The sequence below is a fragment of the Pollicipes pollicipes genome, unplaced genomic scaffold (genome assembly GCF_011947565.3).
Source record: "Pollicipes pollicipes isolate AB1234 unplaced genomic scaffold, Ppol_2.1 Scaffold_4881;HRSCAF=5763_pilon_pilon_pilon, whole genome shotgun sequence".
NCBI lineage: Eukaryota > Metazoa > Arthropoda > Thecostraca > Pollicipedomorpha > Pollicipedidae > Pollicipes > Pollicipes pollicipes.
Genome location: NW_023596576.1, coordinates 42,131,110 through 42,152,414, shown reverse-complemented (window position 1 = coordinate 42,152,414; position 21,305 = coordinate 42,131,110). Strand labels below are relative to the sequence as shown.

Below are 21,305 nucleotides of genomic sequence, written 5' to 3'. Positions count from 1 at the left end.
CTCCCACTTTTGGTCTCATCGTTTCCATACAGCCGTCCATAAACGCACAAAAACAATGATTTTACATAAGCGCCCACATTTGCGTTTGATAACAAAACACAATGGGCTATATCTGGATGTAAGTTAAGATTTTGATGTTATCCATACTGATCAACATTAGGGTGAATCCCACTTAGATTATCCTCAAAAGTATACACCGGACTAGCAGCGCTCGCTGATGCTAGATGTAGGAACTTTTGTCGTGACTATGTTGGGGTCAAGTCCAGATTTCCGCATTGCCCCGAATCATTTGGAGTTCCCTGGAGTGATTTTCATGGTGTCAACATTTGAAGTGGGACCTTTTTATGACGATTTAATGAACATTAAGAAATGGAGACAAAACCGTCACCGTAACATGTTCAATGAGTTTCGTAACCACCCGCGTGGAAACGTTACACGCATTCTTTATTGTGTGGTGCATTGAAATCGTTTTACATAAATGCGTAGTAAAATTGGGCCTATCTGATCGACACAGCAAGCATGGTAACATCAATATAGATGCGAACTACCTTATTTCCACTGCGTTCAATAGGCGTTCGCTTTTCGCTTGGCGGTAGCGGAGTCAGCGTGTACCTACATACTCATCGTAATCTATGGCCATGTAGGGGATGAGACCTGGCCGTGTCAGTGTCTGGTGATTCGTATCAACACTTCCTTTTATTCGAGGTCCTATTATGTGGAATTCCGTTCTAAATGTGGAGAAGTCCCAAAATATCGCGGCTAAAACGTCGCGGTTCGCTCGCAGTCGTGACAGTTGCCTCTCCGGTCCTCGTCTGGGAAGAGTGATGAAGCGGCGTGGCAGAAGGACGAACTGGAAAGCGGAAAAGAGCGGTGAAGCCGCGGTGGACAGCCGGATAGAATAAACTGTTATGGTTTAATTGGGTTATTTTACTAAAGCGACCATGCCAGAACCATTCTTACATGTTAAGTGCGTGGGCGAATGTCCCACAGTGACCAACTTTGCCTTTGCAGTCGTTCATCTCTGCTTCCATCCCTTTAGATCACACTCGCGTACCCCTAAGCTTTTATGGAGCCGTAGGTAGTACATAATGGGCACCACTGCCGACCCCGTAGCCCAGTTGGGAGAGCGTCGAGCACTATCACCAATGTGGGGAAAACATGTTGACAGTCAGTTGGCACCTGGCCAAGAACATCAAACTGAAGCGTGGGCGGTCGCGTACCGATATCGCGTGGTACGTTGAAGCCTAACATCTAGCAGCTTCCCGTTGAGCTGTGATTGCTTTACTAGGCGGTGCTGTCATGACCTTCGTCTCGAGCCGTCCTCACAAATGTCTCCGATCTCAAAACCATCTCTGCCTGTAAAAATAAAAACGTGTGACGACCAACGTGACTGGAATCGGACGTCCGCACAGCAGTTAGGTGTGCGACGTTCAAACGCTTAGATGATGACAGCACCGCACTGGCTTGTGGCCGTGCAGAGCCTTTAGGAGTGGCCCCTTATTATGATTTACTAGACGCGCGCAACGTCTATCACGTTTAATCGAGAACGCCGGAATGTCTCAGGGCGCCCAATTCGGTCAAGGATTTCAGGCGGGACAGTGAAAGGTGCCCTTTTAAAGACCCACTCCGTCCGATCGAAGGGTACACCCGCGCCGGCCGGCACTTGTGGACGATGTAATAGCCTCCGTGGTTCTGAACGGCATTGCAATGTGCGGAAACTCAGCTGCGCTGCCCCTGATGCGTGACCAGCGACTGTTCAGCTTCTGCGCGCGAGAGTGACCTCTGGCCGACGCAGACGCGGCCAGGTGCGTGGCGCTGTGTGCGAGCTGAACCGGACGTTTGCACAGAGCTTTGCTATAGTGCACAAACCAGCGCGGTCCCGACAGCGGCGGTCTGCGTTTCACACAGCCCGAGATTTCAAACCTCTGGCCGCTGTCACTTGGGAGAGCAATGCTACGGCTTTTCATACGGTGAAGCTAGATGACTTGTCACGCCTGTGACACCTCGTGTGTGCGTGACGGTGCACATCACGGTGCATGAGGGCAAGTAATCCATCCACTTCGCCATCATGTTTGTGCTGATTGCATTGGCGTGAGCACGAGGAAAGTCGCACCTGGTTGAGCTCTAAACAACCACAGATACGGCGGCTACAGCCGAGACTTGATAAGATAGGCGTCGGACCCTGTGGCCGAGGTCTGACAGCTGCACCGAGGTCCAGCGCCACATGTAGCAGCATGACGTCACGATTTTCATATGTGTTAAGGACCAAGCACTCAAAGCACCGTTTGCAAAAACGGCAATTTCATCCGTAATGGCCGTTGTCCATTGAGCTGATCATCAATTTGTCGCTCTAGGTTTTCGGAAAATATAATCTCATTGTTACGTTAAGTCATTAAAATGATTTCGCCCATCTGTCATATCTTGACCTGTAGTTCCATTGCAATGATTTAGTTTTGAATAACGAGCTAGTAATTTTTGTTAACAGTTTTGTGTCTTCCTTTTTGTTGGCAGTGGTTTACGTTGATATATGTTGTACTTGTCATTTCGTTGGTCTACTGGTTGTTTTATAATTACATCCTGGTAATACGCTTTCATGAGCTAAGTTACGTTTGTGTTTGCTTATTAGTTCTTACTAATTATTTATTTATTAGTGTCATGATTTATTGACGTTATTCACGTGAGAGACAGCCATATGTTTGATCTATCCAGACTCAGAATCAAGTCAAGGATCATCCAAATTTATTGTGAATCAGGGTTGATTGGAACGATTGGTGCTTCAGAGGATGGGAATATTTTCCCACGTACATGGAATACAGATATTTACTTTGATTTGAATCACGTGATTTCAGTTATGCTGGAGAACCCATCTTGTTGATTCAGAACCAGTCAGAATAAAGCATGGCAATTTGATTGAATGAAAATCTTATTCGAGTTCCCATTTGGAAAGTAGGTTTATTTCAAATTTGGCTTCGATTCGCAGTTATTTCATTCAGAATCGACTCGACTTATGAGAAGCTAAGCTGACGCAAGTCGGTTTTAAGAGGACACCAACGAGGTGTGCAAGTTCTGTCCGCTTTGTGACTCGTCCGGCGTCCGTAATGGCGATCGACGTGGAAAGACCGTGAATGTTTTACGCATCGTTCTTTTGTCAAAGTGGGCAGCAGGGAGATTATATAGCTCTCCACTCTGTGCCTCCTCCAGCTATAACTAGTGAGGACACGACTAAGATTTTGTTATATCTGTTGATAGCTTTATCCTTCAGCTGCATACGTAGCGATAAAGTTTATCGCAAATTGCATTGCAAGCAAGAAGATTGATTCGTTACGGCGTGCCGACTAACTGCGCTCGTCTGTGCTATTTCGAATTTTGTCTGGATTGCGACATGAAAAATGTTGGCTTGCTTTGTCAATGAGTTTTTTACAACTTCTGCAGCCTCGGTTTTGGTTGTTCAGGTAGAAACCATGGGTCCACATACCTTATGTAAATGTCAGTCTGTTTTCTTGATGGCGATAAGTCATGGCAAGTATGTCAGTCCATCATTAATAGCAAGTCAGTTCATTCACATTCACATCACATATCGTCGTTCCATTGTATCACTGATACAACATGTACCATGCACATCTGATACAGCACGCGCCACCCGACATTTTGGAAGAAAGTGCACGCCACCCTGCAATCCTTGGCTGGCAGGCGCCAACTGTTCTGCGGTGTTAACGACGCATGTACTTCCCACCACTCGGTACAGAAATCAGATTGGTCTAGTTATGCCGTAAGTTCCCAGACACATATCCAGCTCCAGCCCCCAGACAAATATTTACACTGATCTCTATAGCATTCAACGATACGCAAAAAAACGTTGACCGCGCTTATCAAAGACGCGTGCACGTGTGCAGTCGGATGTCCACTGAAAGGATGAGAAAGCTCGTATGCGTCAGCTGAGGGGCTCAAGACTGCTAACCACCGCATAGACTTGGGAAATATCGTTCTGATGCTGCTTGGATTTGATGCAACTCACCCCTGACTCTCTCATATTTTGTAACAGCTTGTAAGCACTGCGGTATCACATGGCCAGTGTAACAATGGAATCATGCAAAGAATCGCAGGTTATCGTCTTGTGCCATGTTGTTGCTAGGGCTTAAGATCAATTGCGGCCGAATGCACATCGAATTTCAATACTCGGCTTAAACTTTTAGAGGTTCCGACCAGGCGAATTCAGCTCCTTGCTCTTAGCCGATGGGTTCATAGCGGAGGAATTCCTCCAGGGTTTGTGTGGTTCAGGAACGTTTGAATATCTATGCAAAATAGCCCATTGTTCAATGCTGTCGGAAATAGTTGTCCCCATTCAGTTCTCCAGTTCCTGGGCCACTAGTTCTCCTAGTTCCTGAGTCGCGCAGTTCTCATAGTTTCCGAGTCTCTCCGGTTTCCTAGTTCCCGAGCCGCTCAGTTATCCTGGTTCCCGAGCTCATGCACGTGAATTGGCGTGTGGAACTGCTCCCCGCTGCATTCGCTGCATGCTCATAGTATCATAATGCGCGACAGTTTATCGTACCACGCACATCACGCTCGCTCGCTATAGACAGTCGTGAGTGTGCCGATATAGTGAGAGAGCCGGCGATCTTCTGCTGGTCCGCTGCCGATAAGTTAGCCAAAAGTGGATGTCTGTGGCACGGCCAGTGTCCACCGAGCCCTTGCTTCGTTACCGTTACCCAGGGTACACCGTGTGGAGGTAGACCTAGGAACATGGTAGCCATGATGGCGTTGTGACCACTTCCCCAACCCCGCACCCCTCGCAGTCCGATAAAAGTTGAGGATTCGCGAGCTGAGGCAGGTGAAAAATTCGGGTGATATTCACTAGCGTCTGTCAAGTATAACTTTTTACAACAAGGGTGATATTCTCGTGCAATTGGGCCGGAAAACCAATATTTGAGAAAAATAAGTTCCTAAAGTGCCTAAAGTTCCGTGCCCACCTAACACAACCTGAAGGTGCCGGTAAGCTTAAGCGGCTGGCCTGCCTCCTGGTGACGATGCTCTAATGCACATCCGAAATTTGTTGGGGGGGAACGTTAATTTCCGAGGCCATCCACCGGAAATTAACAAGTGTATTTGCACACTCATCGACACCGCAGCGCGCTTCAAGCTCTTGGCACTGCTCAGAGACCATGCCATCTTTGCTGTGGGACCTCCAGCACCGCGCCGGTGTGCATACACGTATTCAGCTCGAAACGCCATGTTACATGGCCACTCAACTTGGCAAGCACGTGGAATGAGTAATTTGCTTCGGATCAGCGCGCTTTGTATGAACCAACCGTGGGTTTCCATAGTTGGCTGATGGTACGGAGCCCGCTGGAAATGGCACCGAACAATACAAAGATTGACAGACATTCAGCTCGCTTCAGTGCAATGGCTGAAATTCCGGAGAACCGCATCTCATTTATCAACTTACAGTCGTCAGGGAGTGATATCATGCATATCAGGGAGTGATATCCCGGTGCTGACGTCTTCCTGTCACTGCTGACCCCGAGCCGGTGTTATAGTCGTGAGGCATGATATGAGAGTTTTCGCACCAAAGGACATATATGATTCCAAGCATTTTTCGATGAAATGAAATTCAGTATGCGTGCACTTATAACTTTTGATTGCTTCACCTGCCTCCCATTCTTAAACATAATGTACGCTGATAATGTTACAGCGGTCAGTACAGCAGCATTTGGCACGAAGTCGCTGTTTGAGAAACTGCTGGCCGCTGTTGAAACAGACCTAGGACCCTAACTTGGACGGCAAGGACTTCAACAGTCCTGAGACGTCATTGTGGCGACAGTGTTAGATCCAGTTTATTTTACCTTCGTGTAAGCAGTTACCTCCATCGCAATAATAAGCTGTTTGCTCTGTATTGTTGCAGTGCTATTTCAGAGGGGCGAAACGGATATATATATATATATATATATATATATATATATATATATGTATATATATATATATATGTATATATATATATATGTATATATATATATATATATATACTTGCATGTGTTTCTGGCTTTTTGTATTCTTGATATACATCCATTGACTCTGCCGTCTATTCCCCTTTGTTTCCAAGAGAGTCCAGTCCGAACCTTAGAGTGTCGTATTTCACGGACGGCAGCTGCGCACTCGTACGCTCCCGTGAGACACATGCAGGCGGCCGGCGGCGTCTGACGAGGTCTGCGGAACCGCATCCGATCCTGGTAACCCAGCACGGTGCTGCGGAGACGACGCGCTGCTTGTGGGTGAACGGATCGGAAGCTGTCGGCAGCTGTCCCTGGACAGGGTGCTGCCCGGTGGTGGCCGGCATAACTCCACATGTGCAACCACTCCTTGCTGCGCTTTGCACGTGTTTGTGTAGTCTTCTGTCCCTTGCAACGTGAACGGAAATAGAACAAGCGCCTCGCCTTCTTCATGCTAGGTTTTCACCTCTCTTCCGGCTTCCGGCTGCTGGCGAGGGTCGCGAAGGTAGCAAATACGTCATAATGTGATGCTCGGCCTGATAAGACAGGCCAACGCATAGGGCATACAAAAGATAAAGAGGGCAAAAGCTGTGCCAACACGCTTACGAATTTTGCGTCAGAACGTCAGGTATGTAATATGCAGGGGCTCGCTGGTCACGCTCTGTGGAGCGTGGCGAGGCGGCCGAGTCCGGTAACAGTTTAAAGTTGCATGCATTCGTCGCCAAACGAAGGGTTTTCCGACACGCCGTTGTAGCAAGCCTTTGATGTGTCCGAAATCCTGATATGCCGTGCAACGTTCCATGAGGAGCATGTTGGCATTCAGTGCCGCTTGATGGCGCCACGGTCGCTGTGCTGAACTGGTTTTGGCTTATGGATGCAGTTGTCCTTTTTTGCGAGACTTATTCCAATGGCACCAAGTTTTTGCCCAGGCAACTTCAAACCCGTAGCTGACAACACCCATCGGGAACTATTTCGGGGAAAACGGACTTCGCTTCCGCCACGTGTTTCTGTGCAGCCATCCACAGGAAGAGGGTCCTCATGCATGGATTCCTGCTCCATGTGAGACGCTAAACCAACACCGCTATTACTTACAACACACCATGTAAAACCAGTGTCTCTTCTAAGACAGTGCACGCGACAGCACTTACGTGTAATAATAGCAAAGTAGTAGGTTTGTTGTAGGCAGGCACCGTGCGTGGGGGGATGAGTGAGAGCTGGAGTGACACGGCAGGGGGAGGCAGCGGTGGGGCGGTGCACGTCCTCCAAAAAGATCGGGAGTGCCCCTTTTGCCAAACTAAATGCATTGTGTCTGCAAATAGAGCACCAAAATTCATATCAAGGAAGCCCCCATTACAGCCAAATAGTGATCAACCGGGCTCAGAACTCTGCTACAAGACCCGTTTTTGGGTTCTGAGGCCACCTTTATGAATATGGTAGCTCATTCTCTACATCAGAAAATCCAATGATGTGCTGAGGAGCCCCCTTTGTTTGTTCGTGAGGCCCCGTTACAAACTAAGGGGCCTCTGTGCTGACTTAAGAGGCACCCTCTATATTAAGAAGGCCCCATTTCTGAGACAGAGGGCCCCTTCCAAGCATCAGATGACCGTGGTTCCGGATAAGGACGTCCTGTTCTTGGGTAGTGCGGCCCCTTGGTTAGATTCGGAGTCTCCCTTCGCGGATCGTAAGCATCTTGTTCTGGATAAGGAGGCCTGTCTATGCACCGGGAGGCCTTATTCTGGAACAGGATGCTCTGTTTTAGGTCAGTGAGACCCTTTTCTGGATAATTAGAAGGCCTACTATTCTATATTTGTAAGCATCGACATTTAGAGGCAGAAGAAAGAGAAGAGGGAGTGTTCAACAGCCTTTACTCTAAGTTCTTCGTACTAAAGCTAGCGAAAATAGAACTAATATTATGGTGTCCGCAGACAGCTATAACCTTTAGCTTTAAATGTAAAACGGCCAAGTTTTGGAGAGCACGTATAGGCTTTTCAGTGCATAGCCTTGACCGACCTGCTTTGAAACGAGGGAACTCACCCCACCCTGGGATAAGTTGCATGACATAGACTTTTTTGTCATAGATTAAGCTGCACAGCCCGCAACTTATATGCGTAACGACATCCAGGCCAGATGCGCTCGTCTGTTCTACTTCTGAGTTCATGATGATTGTGACATGACAACTGCCTTCCTTTTTTGTCAACCAGTGTTTTTTATGACCACTGTCACCTCGGTTTCGGTTGCCAAAGTAGGAATCGTTGGTTTCATAGACAACATAAATGTCGGCTTATTTCTTGGTCATGGCAGCCATGTTATATTCAATCATTGACAGTACGTCAGTCAATGGACATACGGACGGCACGTCGTATTACTGATACGACATGGCCATGCACAGCCGATACGACATGTACCGTCCGACATATTGTAAGAAAGCTCGTACCACCTCGGAATCTATGGCAAGCAGACGCTAATTGTTTTGCAGTATACAGACACCTGTCACATGAACCACCACTCGTTATAGCATTCGGACTGGTCTAGTTTCCCGCACGTCCTTAACCCCACATTTGCCCCGATTTTTGTAGCTTTCAATGATATGCAAAAACCACGCCGCCCTTATCCCAAGAGCTGCTCACGTATGCTGCCAGAAGTGCGCTGAAACATAGAGGGAGCTGCTGTGCGTTGGCTGAGTGCCCCAAGACTGCCACCCACCGCATATATTTGGAAAATGTCACATTGACACTACTGGGACATGACACGACTCACCCACTATGTCCCGTGTACCTTGAATACGACAAATGTAATAGTTCGGATAAAGGGGCACATGCCCTCGGCGACCTTTCTATCGAATATGGCGCTGCACAGGAGGCTGTCCTGTGAGGAGGCCCCATTTTGTCAAGGGGGCCTCCTGGAAAGCCCTCCCCCCCCCCCATTTTCGGAACCCACGGCACCGCCCCTGGGTGCAAGCATCGCGTGCAATACGTGCGAGTTATCGCCTGCATGCGTGCAAGTATTGCCGTTGAATTCGCCACCAGAGCCAAGGGGAGCCATTCGCACCTTAAGCCCGCATTCTTTTTTATTTCTTATTTTATGTTTTTTTACCAGTAGACAATTCCCGGCAGAGGGTTAAAAAGCGGCGTGGTGCGTACTCATCGAGCCCCGCCCTCCCTCCCTCTGCAGGGAATCCTGGCTGCGCCCTTGCATTCACCAACGAACATTTGAAGAAACGAACAGTCAGGAAGCTCATTATATTCTTGCAAGCACCAGGTTTACTGCAAAATACCAGAAAAGCATGTACAGTCCATTGCAGCCTCAAACGGTTACTCAGGCTGCGAGGATCCGAGCCGTCCAGACTGGTGGCAAGACCAACTGCGCGCTTCCTATCGGCCGTAAAGCAAAACACGAGTACATTGGATGGCCGAAGTGTGACGCTGACGGAGCGAGTGGAATGCATGGGTCCTCCCGGGCAGCGGCAGCAGGAGGCTCAGTAGGCGCCGTCGCTGTTCTCGCGTACGCTGCCAGAAGACAGGACTCGGTTAGGATCGTCTTCTATGCAACCTCGCGCTCTAGCATTGCGATACGTCGCGGTAGTTTTAACCTTTGTGCCTTTGCTTGTCACAAAGGCGCACGGTCGCAGTAGGCCCAGTTATCAGTGCCCCACTAGCTGCACAAACCCCTCTCACGCAGAAAACATCATGATAAGGGGAAAGCACGAGCCACGCGCGAGCCGTCGCTGAACCACACGTACGATGTCGAGGCCGCATACGAGACAAGTGCGGAGTGACCCAACTAAAAACGTTGGACCCAGGGGTGAAGTTTGCTATCCAATTTGGGGGCTTTATTCCTACCACCACACCCCAGCTTCAGCTTCAGCCCCCCACCCCCAACTTTGAGAGTAATGTAGACCGAATCTGGGGAGAAAGCCGTTTGTTGGCGTATTGGGGTTGGTGGGGTCATTTTTATTTTTCGGGCACCCCACCCACCCCCATAAACTGATTATGAAAAGCTGCAGTCCTGACTGGGATATATGAAGTCCTGCGTGTCATGGAACGATGTCTTAAATCCCCCACCAGCCCAAAACCTCTGGAAGCCTCGCATCGCATGTTACGCCGACTAGCCAACTTCACCCCGTGCGTCCGTCTCGTCGCGCCGCTCTGGTTATGCGAGGAGCACACAAACACTGACGGAGTGCCGCTCTGATTATGTGAAGGGCAAACACACACGTTCTGATGGAGCGCCGTTTTGGTGATCTGAGGAGCACATGCACACATTGACGGAGCACCGCTCTGGTTATGTGAGAAGCACACACACACACACACACACACGCACTGGCGGAGCGCCGCCCGCACCATCAGCCGCCATCGCCGGCGCCGTGAGGGCTCGAGCTGGCGCCGCGTGTGGCGCGCGCGCGCACTCGACCGGCGGAACGGCGCACGCGGGCCCGGCCGTTGGAGATTAGTGATTTCTTGTTACTTAAGGCCGAACAACAAAATCACTAGTCTTCCAGACGGCCGGGCCGCCGGATGTTAGCTGGAGCCGGGTAGTTAGTCGGGCGTCAGTCGTGCCGCCATCTCTAGTGTGTTAGTTGAGCCGCCGACGAAGCTGGGAGCTCTAGCTGGCCACGGTTAGCCGTGCTACCCCAGTACCACACGGATGCCAGCTACAAACAGCAGCTCGAGTGAGTCACAATCTGGCCACCGCAGGCAACACAAACGGCTGCAGACCACGCCCCGACAGCCGGGGTTTCCACAGGGGTGACCGCTTGTCGGCTCTCACCATTTTTGCAGGAGGAAGTGCGCCATCTGGATCTGCTCAGCCGAGCCGCTGATGGTGACGATGCGCTCCACCTGGCCGTCCTTGACGTCGTCGATGTTGATCTGCGCGCCCGAGTCGGCGCGGATTTTGCGGATCCGCGCCCCGCCTTTGCCGATGATGGCGCCGGCCGCCTGCGGCACAGGTCATGTCAGGTCAGTCGGCAGGTCAGACCTCATGCGGCGGGGTCAGATCCGGTGCAGGGTCAGGAGACGCAGTGCGGGTCAGGGGTCGTGTCGTGTCCACCGCGGCAGCAGTCCGTTAGCTGCTAGTCTACTTCAAGGTAGCATGGTCAGACGCATAGCAGTTCTCATCAGCGCGCTCGTGGGTCATTTGCGCTCCTCTCCAGTCCACTGAGCATGATGAGGCAAAAACGCGGCCCTGCCGCCCGCCACGTCACTGGGGCCTGCCAATCATCCTTCAAGACCAGCAGCCGACAAGCGAGGGCCGGCAGCCGTGCGGACGTGCCGACCTGCGGCATGCTCGCTCAGATACAGCGGCCATGTCACACCTAGAGTGGATGGACCATTTTGAAAACGACTTTCTCTTTCCGGTCATTTAAACACCAGCATCGAATGACGAAATGTCGAAAGGCTGTCGCTATCGATGCCGATGTCGATGTCGGTCAGACGTTTTGGTGACCACATCCAGCTCAGAATTTTTGGAGGATGTGAGTCAGTTCCATCGAATGGCAGCACTCAAAAGCAGAACATGTGCAACTTCGACCAATGTATCCCCCGGGTCGCTGGCATGGATTAACTTTGGTCGCCTTGATGATGATCCCTTGATGGAAGAACCTGTCGTTACCCGTGAGGTTTTAAAATCAATCCCAACTAGTCGCTGGAATCGATGACAGGTCTATCAATCATCAATGGCAACTCCGTTGAGAGCCTTTCGCTGCCCGGGCATCTGGCCGATCGACACAGCCTCTAAAAACGGACACCAGTCACGACCTCTGTTGGCCGGTGCCCCCCCCCCCCCCTCCCCCTCCCCCTGCCTCGCCCAGCCGACACAGCCGGTGAAGAAGGACACCAGTCACGACCGTCGCTGGCCGGTGTTCCCCTTCCTCTGCTCCTGTTTCGCCTCAGCCGACACGGCTTCTGAAGGACAGCAGCCACGACCGTCGCTGGTCGGTGCTCTCCCTCCCTCTCCCCCTGCCCCGCCTCAGCCGACACAGCCGCTGAAGAGGGCCACCAGTCACGACCGTCGCTGGCCGGTGCTCCCCTCCCTCTGCTCCTGTTTCGCCTTAGCCGACACGGCTTCTGAAGGACAGCAGCCACGATCGCCGCTGGCCGGCGCTGCTCTCCCATCCTTTCCCCCTGTCCCGCCCCAGCCGACACAGCGGACGCCGGCTGGTCCGAGCTGGCACCGCTCACCCCCTTGGGCACGGAGAACTGCTGCGTCTGCTGGTCGCCGCCGCTGACGGCTGGCACGGGCGTCAGGCTGGTGGAGGACGCCGGTGCGCTGAAGTCCATGCCGCCCGGCGGCAGCTGGTTCACCTGGCCGGCCATGCCGTACCCCATGTTCATGCCGCTGTCAGCCACGCCCATGCCTATGGCGCCGCGACCGTACCTGCGAAAGCGTGCTCATCAGGTACGGCCCGATGTGTGCCGCTGAGGAAAAGTCATAAAGGCAATGCTTTACGGGTGGTTTTGGGCTTTATGCCATTAGGCATAATCAGGTTTTAAATAAACCCGTACTTCCTGTCTGAACCAGGGAATGTTCGACAACTGTTGCCAACCCTGATCGCTCCAAGCGCCCCAAACCAAAAACAACTTCGCCTAGCGAAGTAAGAGTCTGCACAAGTCTGGGTTTAGCTTGGTCGTGAGCGTCGCCCTCAAAGCGCGATAACGCACTGTTCAACGTTACACCGAGGCACCACTCACCCGCCACGGGCGCCCGTCACGCCGCCAACGCCGTAGGCACGAGCGCCGGCCATGGCGGCCATGGCGCCACGACCGGGGAAGCCGGCGCGCCCCAGGGCGGCCTGCGGCCCGGCCCGACCGCGGCCCTCTGAGAAGCCCCCGTATTCCGAGGCGAACACCTCGTCGTAGTGGACCGGGTCGTACGGGTTGACGAGGCCCTTGGGCGGGTTCTGCGGGAGAGCGCGGTGAGAGGTTGAGTGGGCCGGACGAGCGCGTGCGACGGTCCATCCTGAGGCGCTGCTCCGCATCGGACAGTTCGGGCTCCGATCGGTCGCGAGCCAAAGCCTGGATTGGTTAGGCGCTGAACGGATATTGGGCTGCATGGGCAACAACGCACGTGCTTAGTCGTCTTTCGCCCAAGGTAATGACAGGAGGTCCAAGGGAAACTCTGGGGTGCTTCCGGGGCGGCATGGACTGCGTCGGCGCGGTGTCTCACCTCAGCCATCCGGGGTGGTATGGACAGCGACGGCGCGGTGTCTCACCTCAGCCAGCAGCGTCAGGATGCGGCCCAGACACTGGAGCACGCTGGCACGCGGGCCCGATATCTGCGTCACCCGGTCCGTGGACTGTGGGCACGGCTCCGTGTACACCCGCACCTGCGTGCCCGTCTCCTGGGGAGGCCGCACACGCTGTTACAAGGACGCGCCGAAACGTGATTACACGGCGGGAGCTGACGGTAAAACGGCTTCGTCTTCTGCTTCATGAGCAGAAATTATCACACACCCGAACACACGTTCAGTCACATTAATAAATATGGAAACGTTCGCATGTTGTGATGATTACGCGGCACAGCAAGGTTTGTTGAAAAAGCACGAATCGGAACAGAAGACTGGTGGTAGTGTCGTGTCATTCTGTATTGGACAGTCCAATAATAAATTCAAAAGAGCAAGACAAGGGACCGGAAATCAGGGCCACTAGGCCTCAGCGTTGAATGTGCAACACAAGCCAAGTCGCTTATTAGCATACTTTCGGGCGTATCGGACGAGGAGCTTTGGTCGCAGGCTACAACTCCAGTTCCTGAGAATCTCTACGCTCGCTGTAGGACGTTCTCTCTCGTCGTCCATCATTCCACTCATTTCCAGCGTCCCTCTGCCACCCGCTATTTCCCGTTAGCCGTTATGTGGGTTACAACGTTAAAAAAGCGGCTGCGCTTCCGCGCGAGGGATGAAATCACTGGGAGCATATCGATTGTTGGCGGCCACCCCCCGTCGGCCAGGTGGCACAATTAGTCGGTTCCAGAGGGCGGGTGGCTCGGAATCCACCCGCTGGGAGGCGTGAGCGCTGCCAGTCGGGACAGCCCGGCAAATTGAATCGGGGCAGAGTTTGAGCAGCTCAGGGAGTTGCGGCGTCGCGGGCTCGGTGGGCTGCTGGCTGCTGCAGCCTTCTCAGGCTGTGTGTTCAGCTATCGCGGAGGAAAGCTGCCTTCTCAGGACGCATTCATATTCCCTGCATGTGGTCTGACTGCCGGAGCCACTGCTGAGCCGCCTCACCGCGCGACTCGGCCGTCCAATTTAGCAGTATGTTGGCTGTCCGGGGACACGGCTTCGTGGCGTATGCCATCGATTTCCGACATCGTTAGGGCCGAAGTAATTAGATGGTCTCAGCGCTAGCGTGGGCGGACGGGAGGCCTGGCTGTGATCGGGAGGGGTGGAGGTGCGACACGAGCGGGCGATGCGGCCGCGCGGGCACCAACGGACCTGAACCGTGGCTCCGGAGATCACGGAGCGGTCACGGGGAAGGCATGATCTCGGTGGCAGCAGCACGGAGAAGATTTACGAGCCACGAGAGACGCTGCAGGCACTCCAAACCGCGCCAGAGGGTCGGCCTGGGCCAGACAGGCGCGCGCGAGGCCGGCTTAATGCCCCGGCGGCCGCCTGCCACGAGCAGGTAATCCCCCCCTCCCCCACCAGCAGCACCTCGGGCTGGCCTGCCGGCCGCCGGCCGCCGCTCGTGTCACGCTAATTAATGATGAGGTCAGGCGGCGTAGACGGCGGCGGCGGCGGCGGCGGCGGCGGCGGCGGTGGCGCGGCGGCAGAATCAATACGACCGGGCGGCGGGCACCCACCTCGCGCAGTTCCTTGATCTTGAAGCCGGAGCGGCCGATGATGCTGCCCGCCTGGCTGGTGTGCACCAGCAGCCGGAGTTCGCCCTCGGTCGAGTCCGGGTCGCGGCCGGGCACCTGCGGTGGTGGCGGGCACCGTCAGAGAGCGCCGGTGCACCGACGGTCACCGCCCGATGCTGAAGAGGCCCTCATGTCCACTGGAAATAGCTCGGACGTTGTGCAAACCAGAGACCAACACCACACCATCGTCATGGATGTAACCACGTCCTTAGTGTTTCTGGGGTCCTTGTCTGGTTGGGCGTCAGTTTGCATGTTCAAAATGCAAAAGTGGTCAAATTTCGCCAAAAATACGGAAGTTTGGACCACACCGAAGCCACTGGAGTTTCTGTTAAGCTCAATGTACCACACTTTACATTGCCGTAATACTGATGAAACGTCACAACGTACCTAAAAGAAGATAGCAATGCAGCGTATGTACTATGCAATGTGATGTATGTTTACGTGTTAAGTGATATTCCCACGTCTGTTTCATTACTCGTCCGTCGCGGTTGCGGCGGAACAGGCTGTCCTTCGGCGACAACTCACATCGTCCAGGCTGGGCAAGAGATCCTCGACGATCTTCAGCGTGGTGTCGCGCTCGGCACCGATGTTGACTACACTGCGGACGAAGAGGTCTGGTGAGCGGCCCTTCGCCCCCCCCCCCCCCCCTCCACACGTCTTCCTCGAACATTCCCAAACGCACACATACACACACGCGCGCGAGCGCGAACCTATCGGGGCCAGCTAAACTATCGCACACGAGTCACAGAGCAGACAAAGCCACGGTGCAAATAATGGGTGATCGGAGACGCAGTGTTGAGAAAAAAGTGCAGTTGATGACAACGTACGAAACTAACCAAAATCGGAAGGAACTACTGAGAAACAAACCACCATAGGCCGAGGTATGGCGCGGATTCATGTGCACAGGGGCTGCATAGCATCGCATTGTACACGGGTTACGCGGCTTATAGTGTTGGTTACAGTTGTCAAAGAAATAGTTGCTAATAAGCTTCCAAATGTAACAAGGCACAGGCACTGACTATCATTTAAAATATCACTTCATAATTAGGCTACAGAAAGCACCCTAAAGCAAGGAAAACGCGTTAAAATCGTTCTACAGACTCATCTTTGCTGGAAGCCTCTCAGCAATCCAGAACAATTAGTATGAGATAGGCAACCGGAAGAAGCTTTATGGCACCACCAGCCAACACAAAACACTCTCAATAAACAACTCGGTGGTCGCCAGGCATGCCCAAGACAGCTGGATACGACCAAACCAGGGCAAACACGCATCAGGCGCAACGACAACAGCCGTGAGGGTCATTACCGTTCCGGGCCCAACGTGTCGGGGATTGAAATTGTGGCACCGTTCTGTTCCCGGGGCGCGCGGGCCCACCAGCCCGGGGCACCACCCACCCGACGGGGCCGGGGGCGTGGCGGCACGGGCGGCGCAGGCGACGCGGGCGGGGCGGGGCGGGAGCAGACGGCGAGAGAGAGAAAGAGAGCACAGCGTTAATGTCGGGTCCGGAGGGCGGAGACCCGCCGGCGGCCCGCTCATAAACGAGTCGTGACAAACACGGTGGAAAACGGACGAGGGATCGCTGGGTGAATTTGGTGATGACGTCTTTTGGTTGGCTTCCTTGATCGTGAAATGAGCCAAAATTTAACAAGGCAGAAGGAGGCTGCAGACAATGACCTCAAGGACGAGGCTTGCAGGTAGATTAAGTTGTAACAACTCGTTTATGCAACACACCCCAGATCACTAACATCACAGTGACGGCATAGTGAAACACACATCGCGCTCAACGATCGAGACAACGGCTGTGGTCCGGAAAAGCTCGCCGCTTGGACTCAGCTACAAATTACACCATTCGTCAGAACCGCACAGTGAACATGGGCGTGCGCGCGGCACGAGCCGATGGGGTGAGACGCTCACCTGCTCGCGCAGCCGGTTAATGTTCGAGCCACCCTTGCCAATCACCGAGCCGGCCGCCTGGAACAAGCCGAGCCTCGTCAGCAACGCGCTGTCGGGTCTGGCGGGTCAGATTCGGCATGGAGGGCGTCACGCTCGTCACCCAGGACGCGCGCGGTGCTGCTCGCACTCGATCGAGACACCGGCTGACGCATCTGGCCCAGCGCCGAGCACGTCAGTAGCACGGTGGCCAGACCGCTGGACCCGACACGGACGCCGCTGAATTACTCCTCGTCGGTCTGCTGGCCAGATTGGTTAGAAAGAAGGCTGTCACTCGCAGCACTAGGCATGCCACCACGCAGTCGACAAATGCGCGCGCAGCGACTCGAAGTGGCCACCATGGGGCAGGGGCGCGCGCCCGCGTCATTACTCAGCCGGTGATGAACGACGCGACGAGGAGCGTCTGCCGGCCAGCCGGTGGACACGGGCGGACGGTCGGCGGGCCGGGCGGCGGCCGCGGCAGCCGCCCTGCGGGCAGGCCTGGCCCGGACGGCCGGCCGTCAGAGGCCCGCCGCGCCGCGCGGGGCCACCCAGCTGATATTGATCCGCACCGCGCGGGGGCGCCGGAGGGGACGCGTCTTCAGCATACGCACACGCGCGCGTTCGCGCCACGCGCCCGGACGCTGTCTCACGCACGCACTCTCAGCGGCGCTCGAATTCGCGCACACCCTCCCGCATATGCACACACACGCATGTGCCTACTGGTGGGAGGTGGGTATATTTTCGATTGGCAATGGTACTTTTGCTGCCCTTCGAGTAGACTTAAAGGGAAAAGTCTACATTTGAAGACATTAAAACAAGCATCAGATACGATAAGATGCATTGGTATACTTTTAAGCGGAGAGGGCTGCTCTAGATCACACAGTTCTTCCATTTAATAAACATGGTCTTCAATGAATCATTGTTTGATTGCGTCATCGTACCGTGCACACCATGGATTGAGAGCCAATCGACGCCTGTCATGCCAGGAAATCGTGCTCACGAATGCCAAATATGAGAGACTCCACACTTATAATTTTGTTGGCCTTGATCGCCACATGACCAATGAAATGACAAGATTTGAGTGACGTTATTATGGCGTCATGAATGTCCGGTGGCCTTGGAATATTATATATGTATATATATATATATATATATATATATATATATATATATATATATAATACGGAAAATAGTCTGCATCGAAAAGTCTGTACATCTTCGCGGGCGTGTAGCTTAGAAGCTAGAGAGGCTTAGGTCTTAAGAAGGGCAGGGCTGTGAACTGCATCAAATGATCTTCAAAATGGCTACTTCAGTTGAGAACTCCATGCAAATGTGGAGCAATCTTTTTGAGGATTCGGATTTAGTAGAATTTGAATAGATTCGAATAGATTAAAAGCCCGCGGATCAATAATTCCTAAAACAATGTGGCGAACCCGGTAATTCTGGATTGGAATTAGGAAAAAAAACATGCCGAGTTGTGAAACACATTATTTAGATATATTACTCCAGAAACATACCGTCGGTAATGGCACTCATATCCTCCAATTTGCCTACCTGGTTATCATTGTTCTAATTGAAACTTTAATGGGTTATTATCAATGCTGGGGTACGGTCCGCCTAACGTATGAGTGAACGTATTTGCCATAAGTCTGACATACGATTTAGTAAACTGCACGGCACATCTACATCTAGATACGGCACATCACATCTAGATACGGCACATCACATCTAGATACGGCACATCACATCTAGATACGGCACATCACATCTAGATACGTCTTTTGAAGATGTATGCCAGCGTGTGACAGCAATATCTGAACAAAGTCTTTCAAAAACTGTCCGTAAAAATACAGTTATTTTTCAGACATCAGAAAGTTCCAATGATGATCGGCAACGGGAAATTGAGTTTTATGAATAGAAGCACCCCAGAACGTCTCCCATTCATCAAACATACAATGCTCCATGGTATGATGTGACAAATACAGCTGCAGTTGTTGCACTTGTGCCTGACTCCAGCGTGAGATGCCCTCATGATAACGCTTAATCTCACGACGAATAAGGGACTGACGCTTATCTGCATCAAGCTTTTACTAGCTGCATTTTTCTTTGATCGCCGACGTTCGCGTCCATGAATCATAGTTTTGGTAGAAAAGTCAGAGGCCATTTCTCACTTCTTTTAAGAAGGTCACATTCCTGGGTTTTAGCGAGGCGCCAAGACTCGCGGCCACCTACCATCAATCGTCAAGATGGCGTCGCATGACGGACCGTCATCCGACGGAACGATCTCAGCTGTGACGGATCATGCTCAGTCGTTCCCACTCAGCTCTGGCCGCCGTCCACGTGGGGAGACCCGTAACCGTTGCCCAGTCCTTCCCACTCAGCCCTGGCCGTCGTCCACGCGGGGAGACCCGTAACCGCTGCCCAGTCATTCCCACTCAGCTCTGGCCGCCGTCCACGCGGGGAGACCGGTAACCGCTTCCTCACCAGGCCCGGATAACTCGCGATGACCGGCCTCACGTCCCGGTCCGCTTCAACAGCGGCGAAGCTGCCCAGCCAGCTCCACCCACCACTGTTGGCAGCTTAAAAGCCGACTTAATCCAGACCACGACGCGACGTGACGTGTTCAGAACCCTTGTCGGTAAAATAACAACATTAGCTTAACGCCGTGCATTCGCTTCTATCTGAGCTGGCGGAAAGAGGACACATGGGCAGCCATCGCGCTTTTGTAACGGACTTTTTACTGCCCGGCGTGATGGTCAGACTAGTGACGGCGTCACTCGCTCCAGTCCTGGCCAGTAAACCACAGATCCGTATTCAAAGTTGAAATCTCCTATCTCCTAATATATCATTGCGAAAAATGTGTGTATCAAATATAAATGATCCGCACAACTGTGTCCGCGCGTACAGCAACACCAGCAAATGTATTGTACTCCAGTGAGCCTTCGGATATTTCCGGCATGAGGTGACTCGCCTTACATGCCACCTGCGAAAGAAATTATTCAGAAAAACAAGCACATAACGGGACGTGCCATGTGCGACGTTGGCAACAGATAAGAAGCATATATGTCACCGCACGAGGGTTGGATTTAGTAGGCCAAACTAATCAGGGAATGCGAGATCATCTTGCAATCCTGTTACTTGGCTGGGGTGAGGCCGCATTATATTACGCTGAAACTGACGTGTCCAAGGAAACTATTGGATCTCATTAATGATAGCAGTCCGCTAGTGTGAAACCAAGAAGTCATTGTTCTAGTTTCCGGCAAGCAGACGGCTCGGTTTGAATGGCCTGTTTCTAAGGAGGGTTAGACTGTTCTAAACTCCTTTGTTTGAGGGAAATAGTTACAGAAATACTTGTCTAGTTGACCACTATTCGGAGCATGTGATGCGGCACAGTCTAGGCGGAAAGGTCCGGCTGACGTCACGTCACGTCACGTCACTCGGTCGTGCAGCCAATGGGGTTATGAACGACTAGTACACGGCAACCGGCCACAAGAGAAAACGCCAGAAGGCGCACACTTTTGTTGCAGGCTTGGAGCAGTCGCATTTCTGTTGATTGCAATCAAGTTGAAGTTTAACAGAAGAACCTGCTTGATAGCATAAGACATTGCGTTTAACGCGGTGCGGCCCTGTGAATCAATAGGTGTACTAAGGGGTGCCTCTCCCACCGCACCAGCGCCCATCCAATGTGCCTGCTTTCTCATACCTGGGTCTGCCCATGGTTCCTCCTCTCTGTCAGCCTCTGACCGTGCTCTGCTCAGCTGCCCCCCCCCCCCCCCCCCAGATCAGTACCCCAAACACCCCTCTGAGCGACTTTCTCTCAGGTGGTGCCCGTTCCGCGCCACCTGGGTGGGCGTGTGCCCGCCATGTGTGCTCAGGTGGACGCCACTCACCCGGCTGCTGATGAGCAGGCGCAGCGACATGTCCTGCGGCCGGTAGCGTTTGGTGGTGCTCATTGTCTCCTCGCCCGCCAGGCTGCGCTTCATACCTGCCGAGGACAGAGTCGGCAGGAGGGGTTAGCGGTGCCGGTCCCACAAGTTCGCGTGGTACGCTTTAACGCCACCAGGGCACGGGCATCGGGGACGATACTTGAACGCGACAGTACGCGGTAGAGTGATCAAACTGAGGCAACTGGAGTGGAGGAAGGGTCAAGAGGAAGCTGTCTGAGCACTCCAACGTGTCGCAGGAACGTGGGCGGCTGCTTGGACGGAGAAGCCACAACGACGACCTGACAGTGGGAAGGCGTTCAGCGGCAGACCGTTTGGAAGATCTCCAAGACCTTGTGGTAGGCGCATCAGAACACGTCTTCCACCCAGTCTGACGATTACGACAGCATCCTACAGCCACAACCGGAAACGCCGCAGACACAAACGCAGCCGAAATGAAATATCCGACCGGGCGGGCTGGATGTCAGTACCAATCACACAGCAATCGAAGCCTATCATTGTTGCACGACTGACAACCAACCCCACTGCAGTCGGTTCAGCACTACCGACATACGCCACACAGCTGTCAACAACCAACCGCACTGACAGGTTCTC

The 21,305-nt window shown here is 53.0% G+C and overlaps 1 protein-coding gene across 4 annotated transcripts in view; it reads right to left on the bottom strand.

Moving 5' to 3' along the window:
- Positions 1–9,209: 9,209 nt before the first annotated feature.
- The window catches only part of LOC119101280 (heterogeneous nuclear ribonucleoprotein K), a 40,199-nt gene continuing 28,103 nt past the window's right edge, over positions 9,210–21,305 (bottom strand). For all 4 annotated transcript variants that reach the window (XM_037224576.1, XM_037224574.1, XM_037224575.1 and 1 more), the window contains exons 2-11: positions 20,658–20,752; positions 16,750–16,806; positions 16,141–16,184; positions 15,360–15,432; positions 14,778–14,891; positions 13,195–13,323; positions 12,674–12,882; positions 12,164–12,359; positions 10,752–10,921; positions 9,210–9,490 (exon numbers count right to left, since the gene is read on the bottom strand). In XM_037224576.1, the coding sequence (XP_037080471.1) occupies positions 9,460–9,490; positions 10,752–10,921; positions 12,164–12,359; positions 12,674–12,882; positions 13,195–13,323; positions 14,778–14,891; positions 15,360–15,432; positions 16,141–16,184; positions 16,750–16,806; positions 20,658–20,750 (1,116 nt within the window). In that variant the 5' untranslated portion in view covers positions 20,751–20,752 and the 3' untranslated portion in view covers positions 9,210–9,459. The remainder of the gene's footprint in view (positions 9,491–10,751; positions 10,922–12,163; positions 12,360–12,673; positions 12,883–13,194; positions 13,324–14,777; positions 14,892–15,359; positions 15,433–16,140; positions 16,185–16,749; positions 16,807–20,657; positions 20,753–21,305) is intronic.